General features: G+C 40.8%; 1 protein-coding gene across 12 annotated transcripts in view; it reads left to right on the top strand.

The window, feature by feature from the left end:
• mef2aa (myocyte enhancer factor 2aa) overlaps positions 1 to 20621 on the top strand; it is a 63329-nt gene that overhangs the window by 40550 nt on the left and 2158 nt on the right. For 3 of the 12 annotated variants that reach the window (XM_031293520.2, XM_031293519.2, XM_031293521.2), the window contains 8 exons: positions 8535 to 8636; positions 8734 to 8868; positions 10345 to 10558; positions 13353 to 13394; positions 16701 to 16885; positions 18330 to 18353; positions 20041 to 20170; positions 20324 to 20447. In XM_031293520.2, coding sequence (XP_031149380.1) covers positions 8535 to 8636; positions 8734 to 8868; positions 10345 to 10558; positions 13353 to 13394; positions 16701 to 16885; positions 18330 to 18353; positions 20041 to 20170; positions 20324 to 20447 — 956 coding nt within the window. Of the gene's footprint in view, positions 1 to 8534; positions 8667 to 8733; positions 8869 to 10344; positions 10559 to 13352; positions 13395 to 16700; positions 16886 to 18329; positions 18354 to 20040; positions 20171 to 20323; positions 20448 to 20621 lie in introns of all 12 variants that reach the window. The other 9 variants (XM_031293525.2, XM_031293524.2, XM_031293523.2 and 6 more) reach the window with 9 other exon arrangements.

The raw sequence follows: 20621 nt of genomic DNA, 5'->3' as shown, positions 1-20621 counted from the left end.
AAATCATATTACCGCCTCTTCATTTGTGGGCTCATATAAACACACACGTCACGAGACTTCCTGTTTTGTATACCTGAGAGCAGTCATTTAACCTTTGGGCCAGTGTTTCGGGCCAGATCAGCTCCAGAGTTAACTTGTGTTGCTAGTCAAAACAAACACACTGGCTGTCCATAAAACACCAGCATCTATTTTCAGACTAGTTCAGTAGGACAAGTTAAAAATAAACATCTCACAAATGTTATAGAAAACAGAGAGCATGGCAATCTGAATACCTCTGATAATGTTACTGACAGTTATAGTGTGTGGTGTCACAAGAGTAAAGCCCCTGTGAGCAAAATAAATTACCCTCTGATTTATTTATATTCTGTATATAATGTGGTAATACTTTATTACGTCCTCTTTTATAAAGTTATAGAGTTCCACTTCATTTAATTTAATGACTCTCCTCTTTACATACGGCATCTTAACATTGATATATCTTATGGAGTAGACTGGTGAGAGTTGTCTGAAAAGTCTTCTCTTGCCACAGTGAGTGAGTAGCAGTATTAATGGTTCTGTTTCGAGCAACATGCTGGGTTTCAAAGTGCCCCTTTTTGTAGGACAAGGACTCCTTTTCCTCTGGGCTTTTAGTGAAAAAGGGTCACCAGTACTCTTTTGTAGTTTTCTGAGTGTATGAAACACTTGTGGTAATGTTCATGCAAGTATATGACCATTCTGTGTCCTCTGCTATGGAACAGATACACAGTAATTGTTACCTGATAGCAGAGTAATGACCTTTAATCTTTGAAAATGTAGTTTTGATTATTGAAATTAAGCTTTCCATAATCAGAACTATCCCTGCTCTTTATATGGGCTTTTGTCCTGTAGGGTTATTCAACAGTTTTCATCCTTTGAATTGCTGAATGGCTCCATGTTCAAGTTTTGGTTTTATGTGCTTTGTAAATCCATCATGTATTACATCTCACTGTTTTATTATGTCTCTGGTTTGTGATGCTTGTTACCAGGTTACTGCTAAGAGATTTTAGCTTTTAGCACATTTCACACTCTTCATCGACGTCAGAGCTTTTTCCCACCCTCTCAACTACGTTGCATGTCTCATTTCAAATTGAAGATCCCTTAGAGAGCATAAAATTAAGGAAGACGCAACAACAAAATACCACAAGCCATGGTGCCCATTTCTAAAAATTTGGTCTCCACTGACGATAATGAGTTAATACTCTGAGGTCTAAAATTAGATATGCTGTCTCTCAAAATCCAGAATTTAACAACACCACAATTTATTTACCAAAGAGAAAAAATATCTATAAGTAATTTGTTTAAAGTTGAATTACACATTTTTCACATTTTTCTTATCTTATTAAAAAATGTTGCTTGCTTCTTATTTGAAGGTGTTTGTGAAATATGAAACTTCTGCAAAGAGTTACTTGGGACAAGTGCTCAGTTGACAGTTGTTAAGTTTGTTTGGCAAACTACTAACACAGATAGTTTAAGGCTTTTGCCTTGTACTGAGCGTATAGGTTAACATATTTGAACATTTCTGTAAATACATCTGTTCATTCTTAAATGACTACAGACAGGCATGACAGAACTATATATAACTAACACACATGATATTTTTTTGAAATTATGTGTTCAACATGGTGGACATCATTTCTCTTAACTCACACCTTGGTGCAAAAACTGAACATCCATATCAAGTGGACAGCACCGTTTGACCCGGCTCTCAAAGTTATTACATGCATCACTCGTCGTTGTTTATATTAACAGAAAAAAAACAGATAACAGCATCTTCTCAGTGTTTTATAGTTAATAGTTTGCTAACTAATTGATGTTGGCGTTCATTTTATATTGACTTTTACATAAATTAGACATGATTATTCTCTGTGTTGTCCAATTGCTGTAATATTTTTTCTTTGTTTTGATATTCTAAGCTTGTGCAACCTAATTTTACACTATCCAGTATACTTTTTATATGCTGTGATTGATGCTGTGATTGTTGCTGATCATCTGTGTTGATATATAACATTTTCACTTTCTTCTTTAATTTCTTCATAGGCATAATACTTATCAAAAATCCCATCTTGTCGCTAATACACTAGTAACACAAACGAGTGCAAACGAACGAGGCAACAACGGTGACTACAACTTCAAAATGTCACGCATCATCTTCAAACTTTCTTAAAATGAAGATGTTGCAGCTGTCATTGTTTCCCTTATTCCTGCAGGTGATGTGTGCTTAGGTTTACTGTATTGATATTATAGACTGAGGAACTCGAGTGACTTAGCAGAAGTGCAGGGTGTAACACAGAAGTAATGTGCTGTAATGAGTACTGTAACTGCTAATTAAGGCATTGAGAAAAGTATGATTTTTTTACCATTCTGCAGTAAAATTGCATTATGTATAGTTTCTCAAACTGAGCTCAAATCACATACCTGTCATAAAGTGTGGTATGAACCACATGAAATAGGTCAGACAATGAGCTGACCTAATTTGGTTTGGTCTAGTTTCAGTACAGAGCAACAGTGATACCAGTTATGTTAAAGATCATTAGAACCACAAGCCGTGAGTCCACCCTCTGTGTTCTTCAATGACCTTGCGGGCTGAGTGGCTGAAATGAGACCTTGCTTTTGTGCACAGCGGCTTCTGTGAGTTAGCTCGTGCAACAATCAGCTTGCCCTTGTGCCCCCCTCCTCCTACTGTGCGTGCTGTGCGGCCAACCTCTCCTGCCCAGGGGCGAGGACAGAGCAAAGCCTGCTGGGATTGGGGGGAGGGGGGGGGGGGGTGATGGCTGGGGGTTAGCTGGCACTGTGCCACCTTCCCCTGACTGCTTGGCCTGACTGGGGGCAAAGAGGGAGGCTGCTGTGTCTCAGATTGATGAGGACAGGTCTGTGGTCTGGGTATATAGTGTTGCAGAACAGACGTCCTGCTGGCACATCCTGCCCTCTCCGTCGCACGCCCCCCAGCCCTCCGTACTCGCCTTATCGGAACTCCTAATTGTCCTTATGAATATTTTAGAGGCAAGCAGGAATGGGAGTTCAGGGTTGGGGGTATGGTTTCAAGGGCCCTGACAGCTAATGATCCACTCAATGACCAAGGGGGAGAGAGAGAGAGAGAGAGAGAGAGAGAGAGAGAGAGAGAGAGAGAGAGAGAGAGAGAGAGAGAGAGAGTAAAAACGGTTCAAAAGATATTCAATAATCTGTATGTTAATGTTTTCATCTGGATTTTAATTCCTTTTGATCAGTTTGTAATGTGTGCCACCTTTTCTTTATGTGGACTCGGAACAGAGAGTGTGTTCTCATTCTTTTAAATCTGTAGATAATGATGACATTGGTTTGCCTTTATCCTCAATTTGTAGTTTAATTCCCTCTTGTCTATACTGAAAATATGCAGTCCGCTGATTGAGACTGTTCCCTCTGACTGGCGGCTAATAGCTTTGTCACATCAGTCATTTACTACAGTCTCAGAGCAGAAAGCTCTGAAGGGACTGCTCACTGCACAGCAATTGCCTCTTATTCAGTAAAAGGGATGGGCTATTTTTAATTGGCAATCTAGTCGGTCAAATGCAGGTAATCCTTTGCAGTATACAATATAGAATATGATTGGTTTGTTCTCGTATGCATCTATCGCTGGTTTAGATTTAGTGAGCATGACTCACTTTGGATTAGTATCCACTAACAGACTTTGAGCTACCAGTTAATTATGGTCTGTCCATTGCCATTGTAGTGTCAGGTCTCACCAATACAGCTACTAAGACAACAATATCAAAATAAAATGCAGACGGTCAAGTTGCTCCCTCCCACTGTTCTTCCTGTCCACTGTGTAACTAGACAATGGAGCGAGCCACAGGAAGGACATGAATCCAGCCTCATATCCTCATATCAGTCAGTAATGTGTAATGGTCATGAGATTAAACAAGATATGTCTGGGAATTACAGAGGTCTCCTTATCTAATAGCCCCTCACTCCCAACTCACAATATGTGGTGGGAAATAAAGAGAGAGAAGAAGGCTTCCTACATTACAGTAACCGAGTGCAGGGCCATGGCAAACAGTGCCTAAAGACCAACCAAAAGAAGAGGCTTTTATTCCCCTCAAGTGAAGACTACAGCACCACAGGGGAAAGGGAACATGATGGTATTGAAAGTCTCTTAAGATGTTATATAAGAGCAGAAATATTTCTTAACAGATAAAAGCCTTCCTATCAGCCGTCTCCCCATGCTGATTTCCTAGTGCGTTCACACTCAAAGAAGCCCTTTGATAAGCACATTAGATGGAACGGCCTGGACACAATGGTGATGTCATGAGGATTAGCACGCCTTGCTTAGTGTAGCGGCGGGCACAAGGACTAATTCACAGCGCTGCAGAGCAAGAGGCTGGGAGACCTGGCTGAAATGAGGTGAGGGGAGACCGCTGCACAAAAAATGGTTAAAAATATGCACTTTAGGGAAGGCTGGAATAAACACAACATGCATTAAACATTCATGTTGCACTCCGCTTTTGGATCATTTTGTGTAATTTCCTGCTGTTTGGCCATTACATGACAAACTGTGTTGCTGTTAAGGAGGCCTGTAATCAGAGCAGTGGTGCACCAGCCATGGGTCAGGTGGTGCTCTACCAATAGTAAAAGCTGCTGTGATTCAGGCACAGTGGAAGAAGCAGCCTCTTCATGCCTTTCTTTCAGCCATCTCCCCCACAATTTTTAAAGATCAGCTTTTATACCGAACCACTCTCTATCTCCTTTCACCCTGCTTCTATTCATGTACAGTACTGTACAGTACATGAATAAGTTACATGCAGAAAGCTCTCTTGACACAAGAGAGGGAGAACATCAGAGTGAAATTGTTTTCCAAGACTCGCAGTAGCCGAGTATGTTGCTTGTGCCCATTTCACTGAAAGTACTTCTCAAGAAACAGGTGATGTAGGTGGCTTATGCAACGGTTTTATTTTTATATTTAAATCCACGGAATAGTGTTTGCTTCAATTTTGCAGTACAAAATGTGACTATAAGGCTTTAAAGTAAATCTAAGATCCAGAATTGAGCTGCCTAAAAATGTTTATTTTCATTGCAGTTCTTAAGGTACTCATTTGGAAGAATTATGTTAAAAAAGAATTCCCATTGATATCAAATCAAGGTGGTAGGCAAGTTTGCCTTTCACTGCACTATAGCTTTCTGTTGTGAACATTTACTGCAAATCTGGAGAGGCAATTACTGTGCCGAATGTTCTCCATGGTTACAGCTAGATTAATAGTCAGGGCTCAGGTGGAGATGACGGATATAGGTTTTCTTCAGGATAAGGAAGCTTCAAGGCCTCTTGCAATGGAAAATGTTTTTTAAAAGAAGGTCAAGTATCACACAGCAAACTGATGTCCACACATACATGCACACTCAGACAATGGTGCACAGTTGGTTTGACGTCAGCCACTCAGGCTCGTTTTTATTTGAAGAGCCAAATTTCTATCAATACAGGTTTGGACTGCTGTGAGAAAATAGCAGCTGGCCTTGTTCCCACTCATCTTTGTGAGCCTCTCAGGACCTTGTGAATAGATTACACAAGTTCCCTTGTCCATACGCTCTCCAGCCCCCCTCCCGCAACAAACAGCCTATATCTTTCTTCAGAAATGCTACTGGAAATCCCAACCTCAGCTGTATTCACATCCAGCCAACTTTACTTTACCAAGTACAAAGCCCTTAACTTGATTCAACATTTTGAGGCATTATAAATTGCTTTTTACCAAACTATTGATAATTCAAGAAAAAAAGTTATCTTTTTTTTCAGCATCCAGATCATCTAGTAAGTTTCCCCCTTTTCTAGGTCAGAACACTGTAGTGTCTGGAGCAGTCTGCAGCATTGACATGTAAGAGCAAAGTTGATCTGGGGTCGGGTGGCCTTCAGGGCTCCATGTGGTCCCTTCTACGGACATATCTCTGCGTGGCTGCCTCTGATTGGCCAGTGTGGGGAGCCAGGTCTTGACAGGTGTTTGGAAGAGGGACACCTGTTAGGCCATGTGCTGATTTAGTGATCCATTTACTGGGAGCTGTGGGCAGCGTCTGTGGGACACCCTAAAACATGCCAAGTCATTTAACAAAGAATTACAGCCATGCTTTCCCAGGCCTTCAATGTTATATGCATTAGAATGCCACAGAGACAATTAACTCTTGCACACCAAATCTCCTCCATACACTTTACCTTCAGTGCACCTTTTAGAAGATAATATATATTGTACTGATTCATGTAATGTATCATGGAACAGATCTGATTGCTGCCTACACTTGTCTGCTACTATCTGGTTCCTGCTCACCCACTGTGCTGCTGCAACCCCTCCCTAAATGGCTTGGGCCAGTAGGTGTGGCGTACCGAAGGCTGGCCAGGCTTGTTGTGGAAGTAGGGCAGCCCTGCCCATCGTTGGCCCATCTCGCGCTGCCATGCCCGAACACTTTGACCAAGATATTCCCATAATGAGCAGGTTGGAACCTAAATTTGCAGGTTGAGATCAGATCTTTGACTCACTGGTGGAGAAAGTGCATAGTTTAACCCCAGTAAACACAGGCCTTTCAGGACCCTAACTAAAGAGGGTTTCGTTCAGTAAACAGGAAATGAACCAGCAAGGCGTTTTCTTAGAATGAGAAGAATGTCACTGCTCTGTACCGCACCAAACAGTAATGCATCTGTGGTACAGTGCTGGCCATTCATTGCCCAAAGGGCTTCTTTCTTTCTCTCTTTTTGCTCTCCTCTGGGTATTGTGGACACTTATGTTGGAAAAGATATGGGTGCTTTTCTGAACTTCCTTATTTCTGGGCACTGCGCGTCATATTTCTGTTGATTAACATTGTTCTTGTGCCCCAAAATGTACATCCCTCAGAAAGTGTATGCATACTATGAATGCATGGGGATGGAGTAAGTAGTGAGGAATCTTCTGGTTTAATAATAATGATGATATGATATAATGCTCATAAAGCCATAGCACAGGTTTTAGGAAACATCACTTACACTGAGGTTGTGGTGAGCAGTGCTGGGTTAGCCGCATTGTCTGCACAGACCTAAACGTACTGTTACATTGCTGTCAGAGGATGTAGCAGCTGTAGAAATACCCCCCCGCCCTCCCCGCACAAACACACACACACACACACACACACACACACACACACACACTGCACATATGCACCACAATCCCTCCTACACCTACAGTCTCCCCTTTTTTTTCTCTTTCACACACACACACACACACACACACACACACACACGCACGCATGCACACACGTACGCACGCACGCACGCATGCACGCACTCACGCATACACACACACACACACACACACACACACACACACACACACACACACACACACATTGTCCACTTACTTGGGTGATGAGGACCAGAAACAGAGAGTAATGTCTCATTAGTGTGTGTAGGTTCCTCTCTTCTGGCTCACACTCTGACCGCTGCATCCACAGGAGTCAGTGACCTTCCTGTAGACACGAGGCCTCCGAGGCAGCCCACAGACAGGGTTAGCGCTGCTATGGACCTGCAGTAGTCTGATAAAGGAACCTTGAGAACCACACATAAATCATGTTTTGATGTACACTGCCTTGATATCACATGCTGTCACATGCTGTCAGCAAATCTTGTTAACACCGCTATTCAGATATGTAATGAGGAGCAGAGAACAGTCTCTATGAAAGTGAGCAAAAGAGCACAGCGTTGCATTTATTTGTTTAGTTGTATGACACGTTTTTTATTTTCTCAAAGTTAGAATAGGCTCTTTATAACACCACAACACACCACCCTATGTACTTATGAGCGCTTTGCTTTTACAATAATTGCTCAATTTCATGCTCAAATAAGCATCTTTGACCACATTTGATAATCCATTTTATTCCCCACATGCATTAACAATCCCACGAATGACAACCATATTGAATTACAGCCTGGGACAGCCTTTCTGTAAAGTGCTCTGCTGTAGGATCTTCTTATGCAGGGGTTTCTTCCAGCTGGGTGGTTTATGATAACTGAAACATAATGAAAAATGCAAACACACTTGCAGTGAGGGAAGGAAGAACAGAGAAGGGTAGAGGCAGTTAGAGGGGAGAAGGAGAAAGAAAGAAAGGAAAAGGGAGGAGGACAATATTTTGTTTCTCTGAACACTTCTGAAGGGTGAAAGGATATGGAGTGACATTTCAGTTTCCCCTTGGTGCAGAGCCTTGTATTGAACTACAGTTTAGCCTAGCATTGGTGTAGCAACTCAGCTGTTCATGCAGTCATGTTATATTGCAACAAAAGAAATAAATTGAAGGACATTCATACAGTAGATGTGGACTTTTGTACATTTATATGTTACCAGTAGAAATGTATATATTAGGTAACAAGCAGCAAAAACACTACTATATTGTTTCTTTTCAATAAATTGATGGACATTCATACAGTAGATGTGGACTTTTGTACATTTATATGTTACCAGTAGAAATGTATATATTAGGTAACAAGCAGCAAAAACACTACTATATTGTTTCTTTTCAATTGTGCAATTTCCTTTCAGAAATTGAGAAACAAAGGCCATAATGACTGTGCTAGTCCTGATCCTGAAGACTGTTTTGGGCACAGCCCCCTCATGGACGACCATTTCGGCAAACTAAACGAAGAGAGTGATTTAATGTACAAGCGCTGTGGTGTAAGTACTTCCTTTGTTCCCTGCTGTTTTGTGTTGATTCCTGTCTTTATGTTGATGTTCACTACAGGCGCTAAACAAGAAAGAACACAGAGGTTGTGATAGCCCGGACCCTGATGCCTCATATGTCCTCACTCCTCACACAGAAGAAAAGTATAAAAAAATTAATGAGGAGTTTGATAATATGATGAGAAATCATAAAATCGTAAGTACTGTCAATGCAACGTTTTTGCTTGGCTTTGTGGCACAAAGGATTTTCACTCTTTTTTTTCATTTAACTTTTTCCTCTTTTTGTTCCCCCCCCCCCCAGAACCTCTGTCAACTTCTTTCAGAACTACTCTATCTTACAATTAATGCCCCCTTTACTGGGTGTGCATTTGTTTTTTTTAATGATTGATTTGTTTTGCAACTGATATTTTGGCCCACCCTGATAAGATCACATTTCATGTGAACAGGTGAAATGTTGCATGCTTCTGCTGGAAAGATTACACCCTACTATCATGGTCATGTTATCATAAATCAAACAGCAGTCGCTATGTAAACATCAGGAATGCACAGTAAATACTTATTTTTTTGTAGTTTAATTCCCTCTTGTCTATACTGAAAATATGCAGTCCGCTGATTGAGACTGTTCCCTCTGACTGGCGGCTAATAGCTTTGTCACATCAGTCATTTACTACAGTCTGCAGTTTATCATAAAGATCTGCAGGTTCTGTGATTTAAGGTTGGGGTTTCTTTCCATCTCAAACCTAATTTTTTTCACAGTTCCTTAATAATGTAATGTTTCCCTTTCAAATATTTCTATTACCTCTCTCTCAATGCATTCTAGCATAAAATATCTCTTACTCCTGAACAGCTCCAGCATTAAAGTGTTCCCAGAGCACACTAACACTACACTATCATTTAGCATCTTCCCTCTCCTTCATCAAGTACCACACTGGCTCACCCTCTAAAATACCACAAATCTTTTGTGATCTTATCATGCGTGACAATATTAGAATTGTGCAAGAACATAGTGCTTACTAAGCAGTCGTTTTCTTTATGTTCCTGACATAGCAGAGCATCACTTTGCCATTAACAAACTAATGATAACACCCGACTGGCACACTGGATAATGCTATGATGAAACGTTCTCACTGCCACCTGTGATTCTCACTTACGCTTTGCACAGTCAGCACTTTGTAGGTAAATGCAAGTGAGTCACGATTCCTGTAGTTGTGAATCCCCGCCACCCCTCTCTGCTGTGCTGAGAAACACGTGTTTCAAAAGGCAAAAGTACGTCTCTAGTGCTGACTGCTGCAATGCCAAAGTGATCACCTGAATGCATGTTTTTTTGTTTTTCTGTGTTTTCTGTGTGTTGCGGTAGCACTGAAGAGTTGTGTGTTTCTGCATGTATCATGTTGATGAGAATACACTTTCTTTCACGGTTATACAGTATGGTGGCACTCAATAGCCCTTCCGATGTTGGGCAGAAATGTTTCAATATTTTGTTATATAGCGGGCAGCTGCCGAGTTTAAAATGCACAGTATATCCTTGTTTATTAAAGCAAACCATCAAGGGTAGCTCTCTGTTAATGATGCCATGACAACCACTGACCCATCAGACTCAGCATTAGACCTTTGAGTGGTTTTGAGTGTGTTTGTGTGTAAATCTCTGTGTGTGTTTGTCTCCCTCTTGTAGCCCACAGCATTGCCTCAGCAGAACTTCTCCATGCATGTGGCAGTGCCTGTATCCAATCCTAATGCCATGTACCAGCCAGGAGGGACTCTGGGCAGCCAGGCCCTGGCAGCAGCCGCAGCCTCTTTGAGTGACAGTGGGATGCTGTCCCCTCCACAGGCCTCTCTGCACAGGAATGTGGGCTCAAGTGGAGGACCCCAGAGGCCCACCAGTGCAGGTTGGTAGACAGCAACCCCACTTAATTGGTCAATGGTGTAGAGAGGATGATCCAGGCCACTCAGAGCAGGATTTATTTAGTTGATTAAAGCCCCTTTGTGTGTATTTGGATTTTATTATATCGCCTTTCTAATTATTCTAAAAACATGAATGTTTTGTTTGTAGAACAATTTGACAATTCTGGTGAGAACTGATGCTAGTCAACCAGGAGGATATTAGCCTAGCATAGTATAAAAGCTAAAGCTTTATTAATCCCGCAATGGGCAATTACATTTAATAATATAGGATCAGGTGGAAACAGCTAGCCTGGTTCTCTCCAATGCTAAAACAACAACAACCACTAACTCCTCCAAAAGCCCATTTAACACATTAACATGAACACATCAACAACAACAATATATATATATATATATCAATAAATATGTAACATGTACAATTAATATGTGTGCCCTGCATTTCTTTTTGAGTCTATGCTGGTTGCCTGGCAACTTCACAGTGATGGTAAAACTACCGGGAGTTACTTCACCCAGCCAAGAAATAGTTAGTGTACAGGGCGTAACCCCTGTAAAACCACAACACTTTTTTATACTTTGGTTGGAGCCAGGCTAGCTGTTTCCTCTTTCTTCCACTCTTTGTGCTAAGCTAGGCACATATATATATATATATATATATATATATATGTGTGTGTGTGTGGAAAAATTATGTCAGTCTAGATGGTTTTTGCAAGGTTTTTGCAAGACAACAAGGCAACAAGGTGTGAAATGCCTCATTCAAAATTAACCACATATCAGAATTGGCTGAATTGTCTACCCATACACAGGGGGTTTACTTAATGGTTGTTTTCACAATAACTCCTCTTTCTGATTAGTCACCGCTCTATCTGTATTGTTTTCTTTTTTATGATTCATATTGGATCAGCATATTTCAACAGCTAAAAACATGCCCAGGCTTATGTGGCATACTTGTGTGCTTGATTTAAGTGTATCTCTTGAAAGCATCTAACATTTTCATTTCACTGTTAAGAGAGGCTCCAGCAGATGATTTCCATGAAAGGAATACTTGTTTTTGCAGGTGTGTCCTCATAGTGGAATTCTGCATTTAATAACATAACAAAACGCCATGCTGAACCCAGCTTGATGTTGCTCTCTTTAATCATATATTGAAAATTTTCCCACCATGAGGACCCTGGCGAGAGCATATGCCTCCCTATATGTGCGCTGTGAAGATAGATCTTTATGACATTTTCGTGTCTGGTCTGGCATCTCCATCACATGCTCTGCTAGCTTGCAGAAGGATGCAGATGGTTAATCATATCACATCTCATTAGGTGGCATGTTGGATACCACAGACCTTTCAGTGCCAAGTGGTGTGGGCTCCAGCCCAGCGCGTAAGTCCTCCCGGAGAGATTCATTAGCTCTCTGTAGCTCTGCCCAATAGGCCTCCTGCTTAGCACGTGAGCTGGATAGTTGCGTATCCATCTGTGATTGGTTCAAGACAGTTGTCACTATCATTGACTGATAGTGCCTTTGCCCGATTATATTTTCACTGCATGCGAAGGGGAAAAAGTGTTTCTCCTCTCAACAGAGGAAATGTATAACATGCTTGTTAAATGCGTGTGTGAGAGAAGGGTAATGGCTCAGCAGCATTCACACAGTGTGGTGTTTGTGCTTGAAACCAACCTGAGTATAACCAGGCGAGGCAATTAGCTGTCCGACTGACTTTGGCAGGTAAATAAACGCAGCGTTTCCTTTAAACTTGTCACCTCTATGTAGCCCCCACTCATCCTGTTTCCTTCCCTCTATTGACAGGTGCATCTGTTTCCCCCCACTACTCTGGTAGCCCTTATAAGGCTGGAGAGGGTCTGTAAGATGCCTAGACCAGCATAACCCTTTAGGTATTCGGGCCATGACATCCAACTAAGTCCTCAGTACACAATGACCGGACAGCCTGTCATGGCTGCAATGTGCTGTGTGAGAGGCGAAGGCAGGTGGAGTTTAACTCTTTCCTTGGCACTTAGCTCGCTGTACTCCATATACTGTAGTCTTTCTGACTAAATGCAGTATGCTGTTAGGAAATGGTACGATATTTAATGTTCATAGCTTGTGAACTACCAGAAGAATATAGGCTTAAAGGGTTAGGGTTAGGGTTAGGGTTAGTAAAGAGAGAGCGCTGGGTGCGTTTTAAGTTTGGGGTGTGGTACTGGGTTGGGGTAGAGTTAGGATCCTCTGCCAGGGGGTGTCAGCGTTTGGCACAGTGTGAGCATGCTGCAGCTGTTGTTTGTACCAAGTGTGTAGAACAGCAGAGACTACAGGGTGGAGAAACCTCTCCAACCCTGCTGTCAGATGACCATTCCTGACATAGCTCTGATTTTTCACAAGTAGCAGTTATGACCACAGCAGAAGGCTTTCAAAGTGACCAGATTATATATATATATATATATATATATATATATATATATATATATATACACACACAACCTCTGGGTTCATGTTGGTTATGATGGCAGCTGTTTTAATTATGGGATCTGGAGGAGTTATCATTTACTTAATATATGATAGTGAAAATTGCCTTACTTGCAAACACGCATATGTTTATCAAAACAGTGAACATTATTGGCAAAATTTTCATAGCAAACACATTTCAGTTGTTCTTTCTAAAATAAGCCATCTGTTGTTCATGTCTAGTCTTTGGTTCAGATAATGGCTCTGCTCAGCTACTACACCTTCAAAAGAAAAACAATTTCTTTGTCTCATTTTATACTCTGCACTTCTAAATTAGATCTTTTCTTTCAACAGCTCATACAATTACACCTAATTACAAGCTGTGGCCCTTGACTGGTGAGCATTAAGAATGAAAGTTGTGGTGAACTGGGAGGATTTAAGAGCGAGATTTCTCTTGAGCAATATGTCTGCAAGCTGTACACATCCCTTCATTTACATTGGAGCATTGCAAGCTCTTGAAACACATTTACATTAAAGCATGTTTGTAGGTTCAGCAGATCACATCAGTTAGTAGACTTATTAGTTTAATGGTGAAATGTAGTTGCACCAAGTTTGTGTTATTAAAGAAAAAAAAATTAAAAAAGTTATTTTCTTTTATTGCAGGTTGATTTAATGTGAAACATGTATTCAAAGTTGGAGGATGATGATGAGTCATACCCATGCTGTATAAAAAAACAAACAAGAACATGTATTTACCTGGTTGCCATGTGCCTCTATTCATCTATCAGCTCTTAGTTTTTCTGAGACACAACAATAGGACTGTGGATGGTATCTATTATTAGAGAACAATTTTGATTCACATATATTATATCTTTTCATTCAACAAGACATTATCTATTTGATATCTATTTTTTTTTTTAACCTGATGCACATGGGATGTTGGGCACAATAAGTCACTGTGTTTTCTTCCCCTGAACTTAAAATGAACTGAATGTTTCAGTTGTAAACACAAGGCCTTATGTAATGCCCCTTCCCAAACTGTGTTAATAATTCAGGACAATGAACAGAAACTAAAACAGCTTTCAACACACGCAGGTTTCAGTCAGAGAGGATTTATTGGCACAACTGAGGGGTTATAGAAGTCTGAATATGGAATGCAGGCAGGCATCATAAAAGCTCACTGAAATGTCCCTGCTGAAAGGCTGGGTCTTAACTTGTGGCTGTTACCTTGGCTCAAAATTAACTTTGTGGTCTGAGTATTTGTTCAGACATGTGTTCCCTTCTTGGCAATTATTTGAAAGAAGTGTGGGATTTATTCATCATCAGAAGTCATAATCAGAGGCAGATTCCAAAGATATGTGAGTCAGATAGGTTAATCCAAGTCTAAATTAGCCAGCGAATACAGCACAAGGTGTCTGTCTGTATTTGCTTGGTGATGCACTGGCAACGCGTCCAGTGTGTCGTACTGTTATCAGCCCAGCAAATGTTGGTATAGAAGTGAACACAGAATATGACTGAAATTTTTATAGAAACGGGGTGAGTACATTCTTGTTTCAGTCATGTTGTATAATGCAAAATGCACCATTTATTTTTTTATATTACAACAACAGCAACAGCTTTACGCACAATGAAATTAGGTGGATTAATGCTTCAGACATGCGCTGTGGAGGGCCACATGAGACATGTATTATTCTTTGCTCTATTATAGTTACTTGATTGTATTTCTTACTAAAAACACCAAAAGGACAATGTACAAGGCTTGCTATGGACCTACCTGAGAGTCTGAAATAAAAACCTTAATATAAATACATATAATGTTATAATGTAAGTGTTACCGGAATGTGTCTTGTCATATTTGTTATTTTCTATATACAGTTAGAAACTTACTAACTTAATGCCTTTTCCACAGCAGACATTCTGATATACAGTAGCAGAAAAAGCACTGATGTAATTCATAATAACAACAGCTGTATTAAATTCAGGTTTACCAGTTCTAGTGTATTGTGCATGCTGGCTTACTGGTGTGGCTTACTGCAGTACATATTGAGATGCAGCCATGGTTAATGATGTTAGTTAAACCTGTGCTTTCCCTGCTACAGTATGACAAATGTTTTATGTTTCGGGCAGAATTCTGATAAAGTACAGATTGTTATCAGAACATCTTAACTTGCCATATTACCAAGCTGCAACCAATTCCTTTACACTAACATCTCATTCCCACGGAATGACATCTTCACTGCTTTTAATCAGGTTTTCTATTTTTAGGGCCTCGGACATTTACTCTGCTAATTCTGTAAACATTGTTTTCTTGCAGCAGCCAAGTCTCGTATGATCAAAGCCAGAACCAACGGCGATTGCTGCTTGTATATACTGTTGATTCAGCTGTGAGATACTATTGTCGGCTTCATAACTGTTTATTTGACCGTGAATTGTTGCTGTCCTTATCTGTAATGAGAGGGGCTATTGTTTCATTATGTTCCTACGCAAGAGCCTGCTCATTGTGCACACACTTTGTGTTTTACTGGGATACACTGAACACAATGGAGAAGTCAGCAACTTGTTGAAGTGTTAGTGATCTGTTGATGCAGTGCTAGTAAAGTAAAGTGTTTTTATACTTGGGCTTACATCAAGTAAACTTATTTTTACCCATAACAAGTCACTGCTCTATTTTTATTCATGTGGATTTGGTGGAATCTGCAAAATCAAAAGTCACATAGTATTTTGCAATTGCAAACAAGAAAAATGTATCTTTTTCTGAAACCTATTTTTAAAAATGAATCGAAATACTAGGTGAAGGCAGTTTACAGTGTGTAAGGGATAATTTTTGGCACTGTAGTTTTGCTTCAGAATGCATTATTTTATTGCTTTATTGCAATGCTTACATGTGTAAACTAAATCACAAATATACTCATAACACATATATGCTACTATAATACATACTTTTTCTTGGGGCTGGTATTTCAAAAAATCAATTGTATAGCATATTAAATTATTGTATAAAATATGGTACAGTATCTAAAAACTGTACCATGAATCTATGCAAGACATATAAGTGTTACAGACTGTACCGCCTATATGTAACACTGTTGAAATGTCTTTGCATTTCTTGAAGTATGTGTCAAAGAGAATTTCTTCTGTCAGCTCCACACCCATTGATAATATTGAGCCTTTGCATGGGATAGTTGTCCAGCGATAGAGTGGGAGTGAGGTGGATGGGAGTTCTCAAAATAAGTTGGTGGGGGGAATGACTAATGACGATGACATGAAACATTAAAGTGTGAATGTGGAATGAAGTCTCACACTTTGCTGTTGTTTGTGTGCACAGTGTAAAAACAACATCAAGAGATCTTTTACCGTTTTTATTCCACTGTAATGGCTTCAGCTATTTCTTTTAAGCAGTCACAGTACATTTGTCAGTGAACTGCTCCTGCTCCCAAGATGCAAAGAATTGACTTTGATGTAATCATTCACAATAAAAATAAAAGGCTCATCAATTTTGAAATGGACATTTTATTTTTGTAAATGTGCAGGATAATTATCCACGTCTATTAAAACTTCCCAGAGGGTTGGAAACACTTAGCGCTGCGTGCTGCTGCAAGCTGGAAAACAACGCTGTGTGAGAGCTTTTGCTTGATGACTGGAAGTGTTGTCAGTCACAGTCCATGGTTTGATGATGTTTTTCTGTCGCTGTGTACCTCGCAGGGAACGGTTTTGTTAACCCCAGGGGCTCTCCGGGCGTCCTCAGCACACCCAGCGGCAATGGCCTGGGTAAAGTCATGCCCACCAAGTCTCCACCACCCCCTGGAGGGAACATGGGAATGGGAGGCCGCAAGCCAGACCTAAGGGTTGTTATCCCTCCATCTAGCAAAGGGATGATGCCCCCACTGGTGAGTACAGAGCACACCACTGCACACAAGCATCACCAGCTCAAGTACCTTTAAGTACCTCTGCTGCAGGGCGGACCAGAGCTTTGTTTAGCGTCATCGAGACTTTTATAGCAGAATGTTTGGCGGGATTTTTCCACGACCGGTTTTGATATTATCACATCAGTGCAGTCAGCAAAGGACTGTTTCAATGTTTATCTGCCAAGTGGGACTCACTCACAGTGTGCAGGGCACACCTGAGCAGCGTTCTTCTTGTGCTGCATTCTTCTTTTATCGCCTCTGTTAACATGTGGACAGAGGCAAGAATCTGCAGCCCAGTTGTCATAACTCGCACTCTAGTATTTACATTAAAATGAGAGGCGTTCTCTAATTATAATAATGAAGGTGCAGAGCGCTCTGACCACAGCAAACACCTGAGGCTAAACTAGACTCCCCTGGTCATAAATCAACATTTGGAAAAAAACTACAAGTGTGGGACTTTCAGACAGCGGCCAGCAAATATTCTATTTCCAACTTTGTGTGTTGCTAGTGTTGTCAGCAAAAGGAGCCACTCCAGGAAAATGATTGTGTTTGGTAAATAAGCCTTGTGTTACTGTGGGTGCTCCTCCTTTGCAGAACTTCAACTAGCCTGGAGCAGTTTTTAAACAACTGTGTGTTACCAGGTCGGCATGTGGAATCGGTAGAGCAGGACAGGTTGTGTAGTAAGAGGTCTGAAACAGGTTAAGCAGGTAGGTTCTTTTGGACTGGTGGAGGCTGTGGAGGGCGCTGGCTGTGGCAGGTCTGCAGACAGCCTGTCATTAGGCCATAATGGTATTAAATTAATCACATCTCAGTGTGACAGAGTGTAGATGAAGACTTAATCAGGGGCCCAGGGTGTGAGCCAGATAATATCTTGTCGCCCTTGTCGTGTCTTCCTGCCGCTATTGATTGAGTGTGGGTATTAAGACAGCCCTGGCCTGGTCACAGTATGTCCCACAGCACAGAAAAGATGGAAGATGGGCTTCTGGTTCCTCTTTCAGCACAGGGAGGATTTGAAATACTCTTACTAAGTACTATGCAGTCATTGTTGGTACCAGTAAAGAAACTTCATATGTAATTTCTGTTGACTACGAGATGATTGCAGTGTTATTTAGAATCAGATGAGTGTTAGTCAGTATCCAGGATAATGCTGTACTTGCTGTTCCTAACTTCACTGGCATTTGTCCAGGATTTGACTGCTTCTTCTTCATCATTTACAAGATAAAGACAAGTTAATTGGGTTCCCATGCTTTGGACAGATTGGTTCATGAGTATAACAACAGACTATGGACGTAAAATGAGTGTGATGTAAAATGAGTGTGATTTCACAATGACTGCAGAAGTCATCCACACTTATACAGGGCGATTTACAGGCGCTCTGCTTCTTTTCTGTAACCCTGCCTCTCTTCTTCTCTTCTGTTGAGGGCAGTCGGAGGAGGAGGAAATGGATTTGGTGAGTTTTGACAGATGCCTGGGCAAATGGCTAAAATGTGAACATGCTTCTGGTAATCACACATGCATCACTAAAGGAAGTGCTCAAACCGGAGATTGGCTCTCTTAGAGCTGCCAGCAATAATACATTTGAAAAATAAATAAATAAAAAAAAATAACGTTTTGTCACTGCATGTTTTGGGTTTGGCCTGTGAAAATTGCCTCAGCCTGTTAAATTGGCTCCTCTATACCCAACACGTCAATGTTAGTCATAAACCACCAGGAGTGTGTGTGAGAGAGAGAGAGAGAGAGAGAGAGAGAGAGAGAGAGAGAGAAAGAGAGAGAGAGAGAGTGAGTGAGTGAGTGAGTGAGTGAGGGAGAGTGAGTAAGTGTGAGAGAGAGAGAGAGAAAGAGAGAGAGAGAGAGAGAGAGAGAGAGAGAGAGAAAGCTGCGTGCTAATTAATGTTATATTTTTTTAAACCATTATATTGTTATCACAATCTGAAAAGTTTAGGAATTAAAAAAGTGCTCGGTAGAAATCTAAATATTTTTTATTTTTTCTAAGTAAGAGGAGATTACATCATTTTAAATGACATCATGCTGTGAGATACTTGGGGTTTGGTGAAGTCATCTGGCTGGAGAGTGTTGGAACAATGCAAGGAAGCCATCAACTAGATCATGATGCAACGCTGCTTCAGACGTAACCGCTGGCAGCGGCACATATGTTTATTCCATTGTACTCTGGGGATTTGTTACAGTATTGTTCTAAACTGTCTGCATTTGATTAGTGGAGTTGGAGTGTGTGCATTTGTAGCTCACAGCATAGTTTGCTGCATGACCACACCGTGCTGTGTAGGTGTGTGTTTGTGTGGACTGCATGCCGGTCACCGCACTAAAATCCACTCGAGCTTTACTGTACGTCACTCTGGGATTATTCCTTTGCACTCTCTCAGTTAAGAGTTGTTTATTTGATTGCAAAACTGATCACTAGACTCACTTATTTGTCACACTCTAAATGTTCAGGCAATAGATGCTGTGGAAGGCGTTTCTAACCTGCACTATCCCTATAACAGTGTTCTTTTTCATGTCTAACAAAGTAAACTTGTTAAGCAGATTGTAGTAAATCTGAATAATAATTTGTTGTGCCTGTAGCTGCATGTCGGTTCTTGTGATGATGACTACATCTGTCAGTTAAAGTCCACTTAAAATATATTTATTGTGATTACTGAAATCTTCTAATATTGTACACTTTGAAAGCCCATGGTAACCATTTTTTATGTGGCAGAAATTTGTATATATATAAATATATAAATAAGTATATCTGCAGTGTGTCGTATACATATACATATATTTAGTGAACTATATCTGGATGAATATCAGAAAATCCCTATAAAAACACAGAAGTTATTGAATATTTCTTTCTGTGTTTTTTTTTTTTTCATTTAAAAAAAAAATCATACAGCTAACAATGAATCAGAATATTGACTTCCATGATGCTACACCAACACCTAGTGGCCGCACTTATTATTACACTCATATCCCTGATTACTACAAAATGTATAGTAAATCCCAAATTAAAATGTGTAGGCTCTAAACTAAATGTCTTAAATATAAGAAAATGTGTCCATTGCACAGTATTAGAGCATGATGTTTTTAGCGTTACAATTTGGGCTTATGCGTTTTCTTTGTTTGTTTTTTGTGTCTTGCAGAACACCCAGAGGATAAGCAGCTCCCAGTCCACCCAGTCGCTGGCCACTCCAGTAGTGTCTGTCACCACCCCCAGTTTACCCCCACAGGGCCTGGTCTACTCGGGCATGCCCACCTCCTACAACCCTGCTGGTGAGTCTGGCCTGGTTCTCCCCTCTGAAAACAACCGCCTTAGCGGCGACTGTTTGTACTTCACGTTGTTGGTTCTTGCTCTTTTTTCAGTGGCACATGGTGTTGTAACTGAAATGAGTTCTCACTGTGTGTGGCTGCTTTTGTTTTTTACAGAGTTCTCCCTGAGCAGTGCAGAGATCTCTTCCCTACAGGGCTTCAGCTCTCCTGGGCTCTCACTGGGCTCCATGTCGGCATGGCAACAGCATCAACTGGGCCAGGCAGCTCTTAATTCTTTGGTGTGAGTTACACACCTCCAAACAAAGGCACACTCTCCAGACGCCCTCACATAAAAGCAACACCCACTGTGCTCTGTGATATCATGCTGAATCACACATCTACATATTCCTGACTTTTTCTTCACATATCTGCACCTTGCATTTGTTGTCTCATTTTTTAGACTGAACACAAAATA

This window comes from Sander lucioperca, chromosome 7 (assembly GCF_008315115.2).
Source record: "Sander lucioperca isolate FBNREF2018 chromosome 7, SLUC_FBN_1.2, whole genome shotgun sequence".
NCBI lineage: Eukaryota > Metazoa > Chordata > Actinopteri > Perciformes > Percidae > Sander > Sander lucioperca.
Note: the sequence above shows the minus strand (reverse complement) of the source record. Positions and strands in the feature narration are given on the sequence as shown.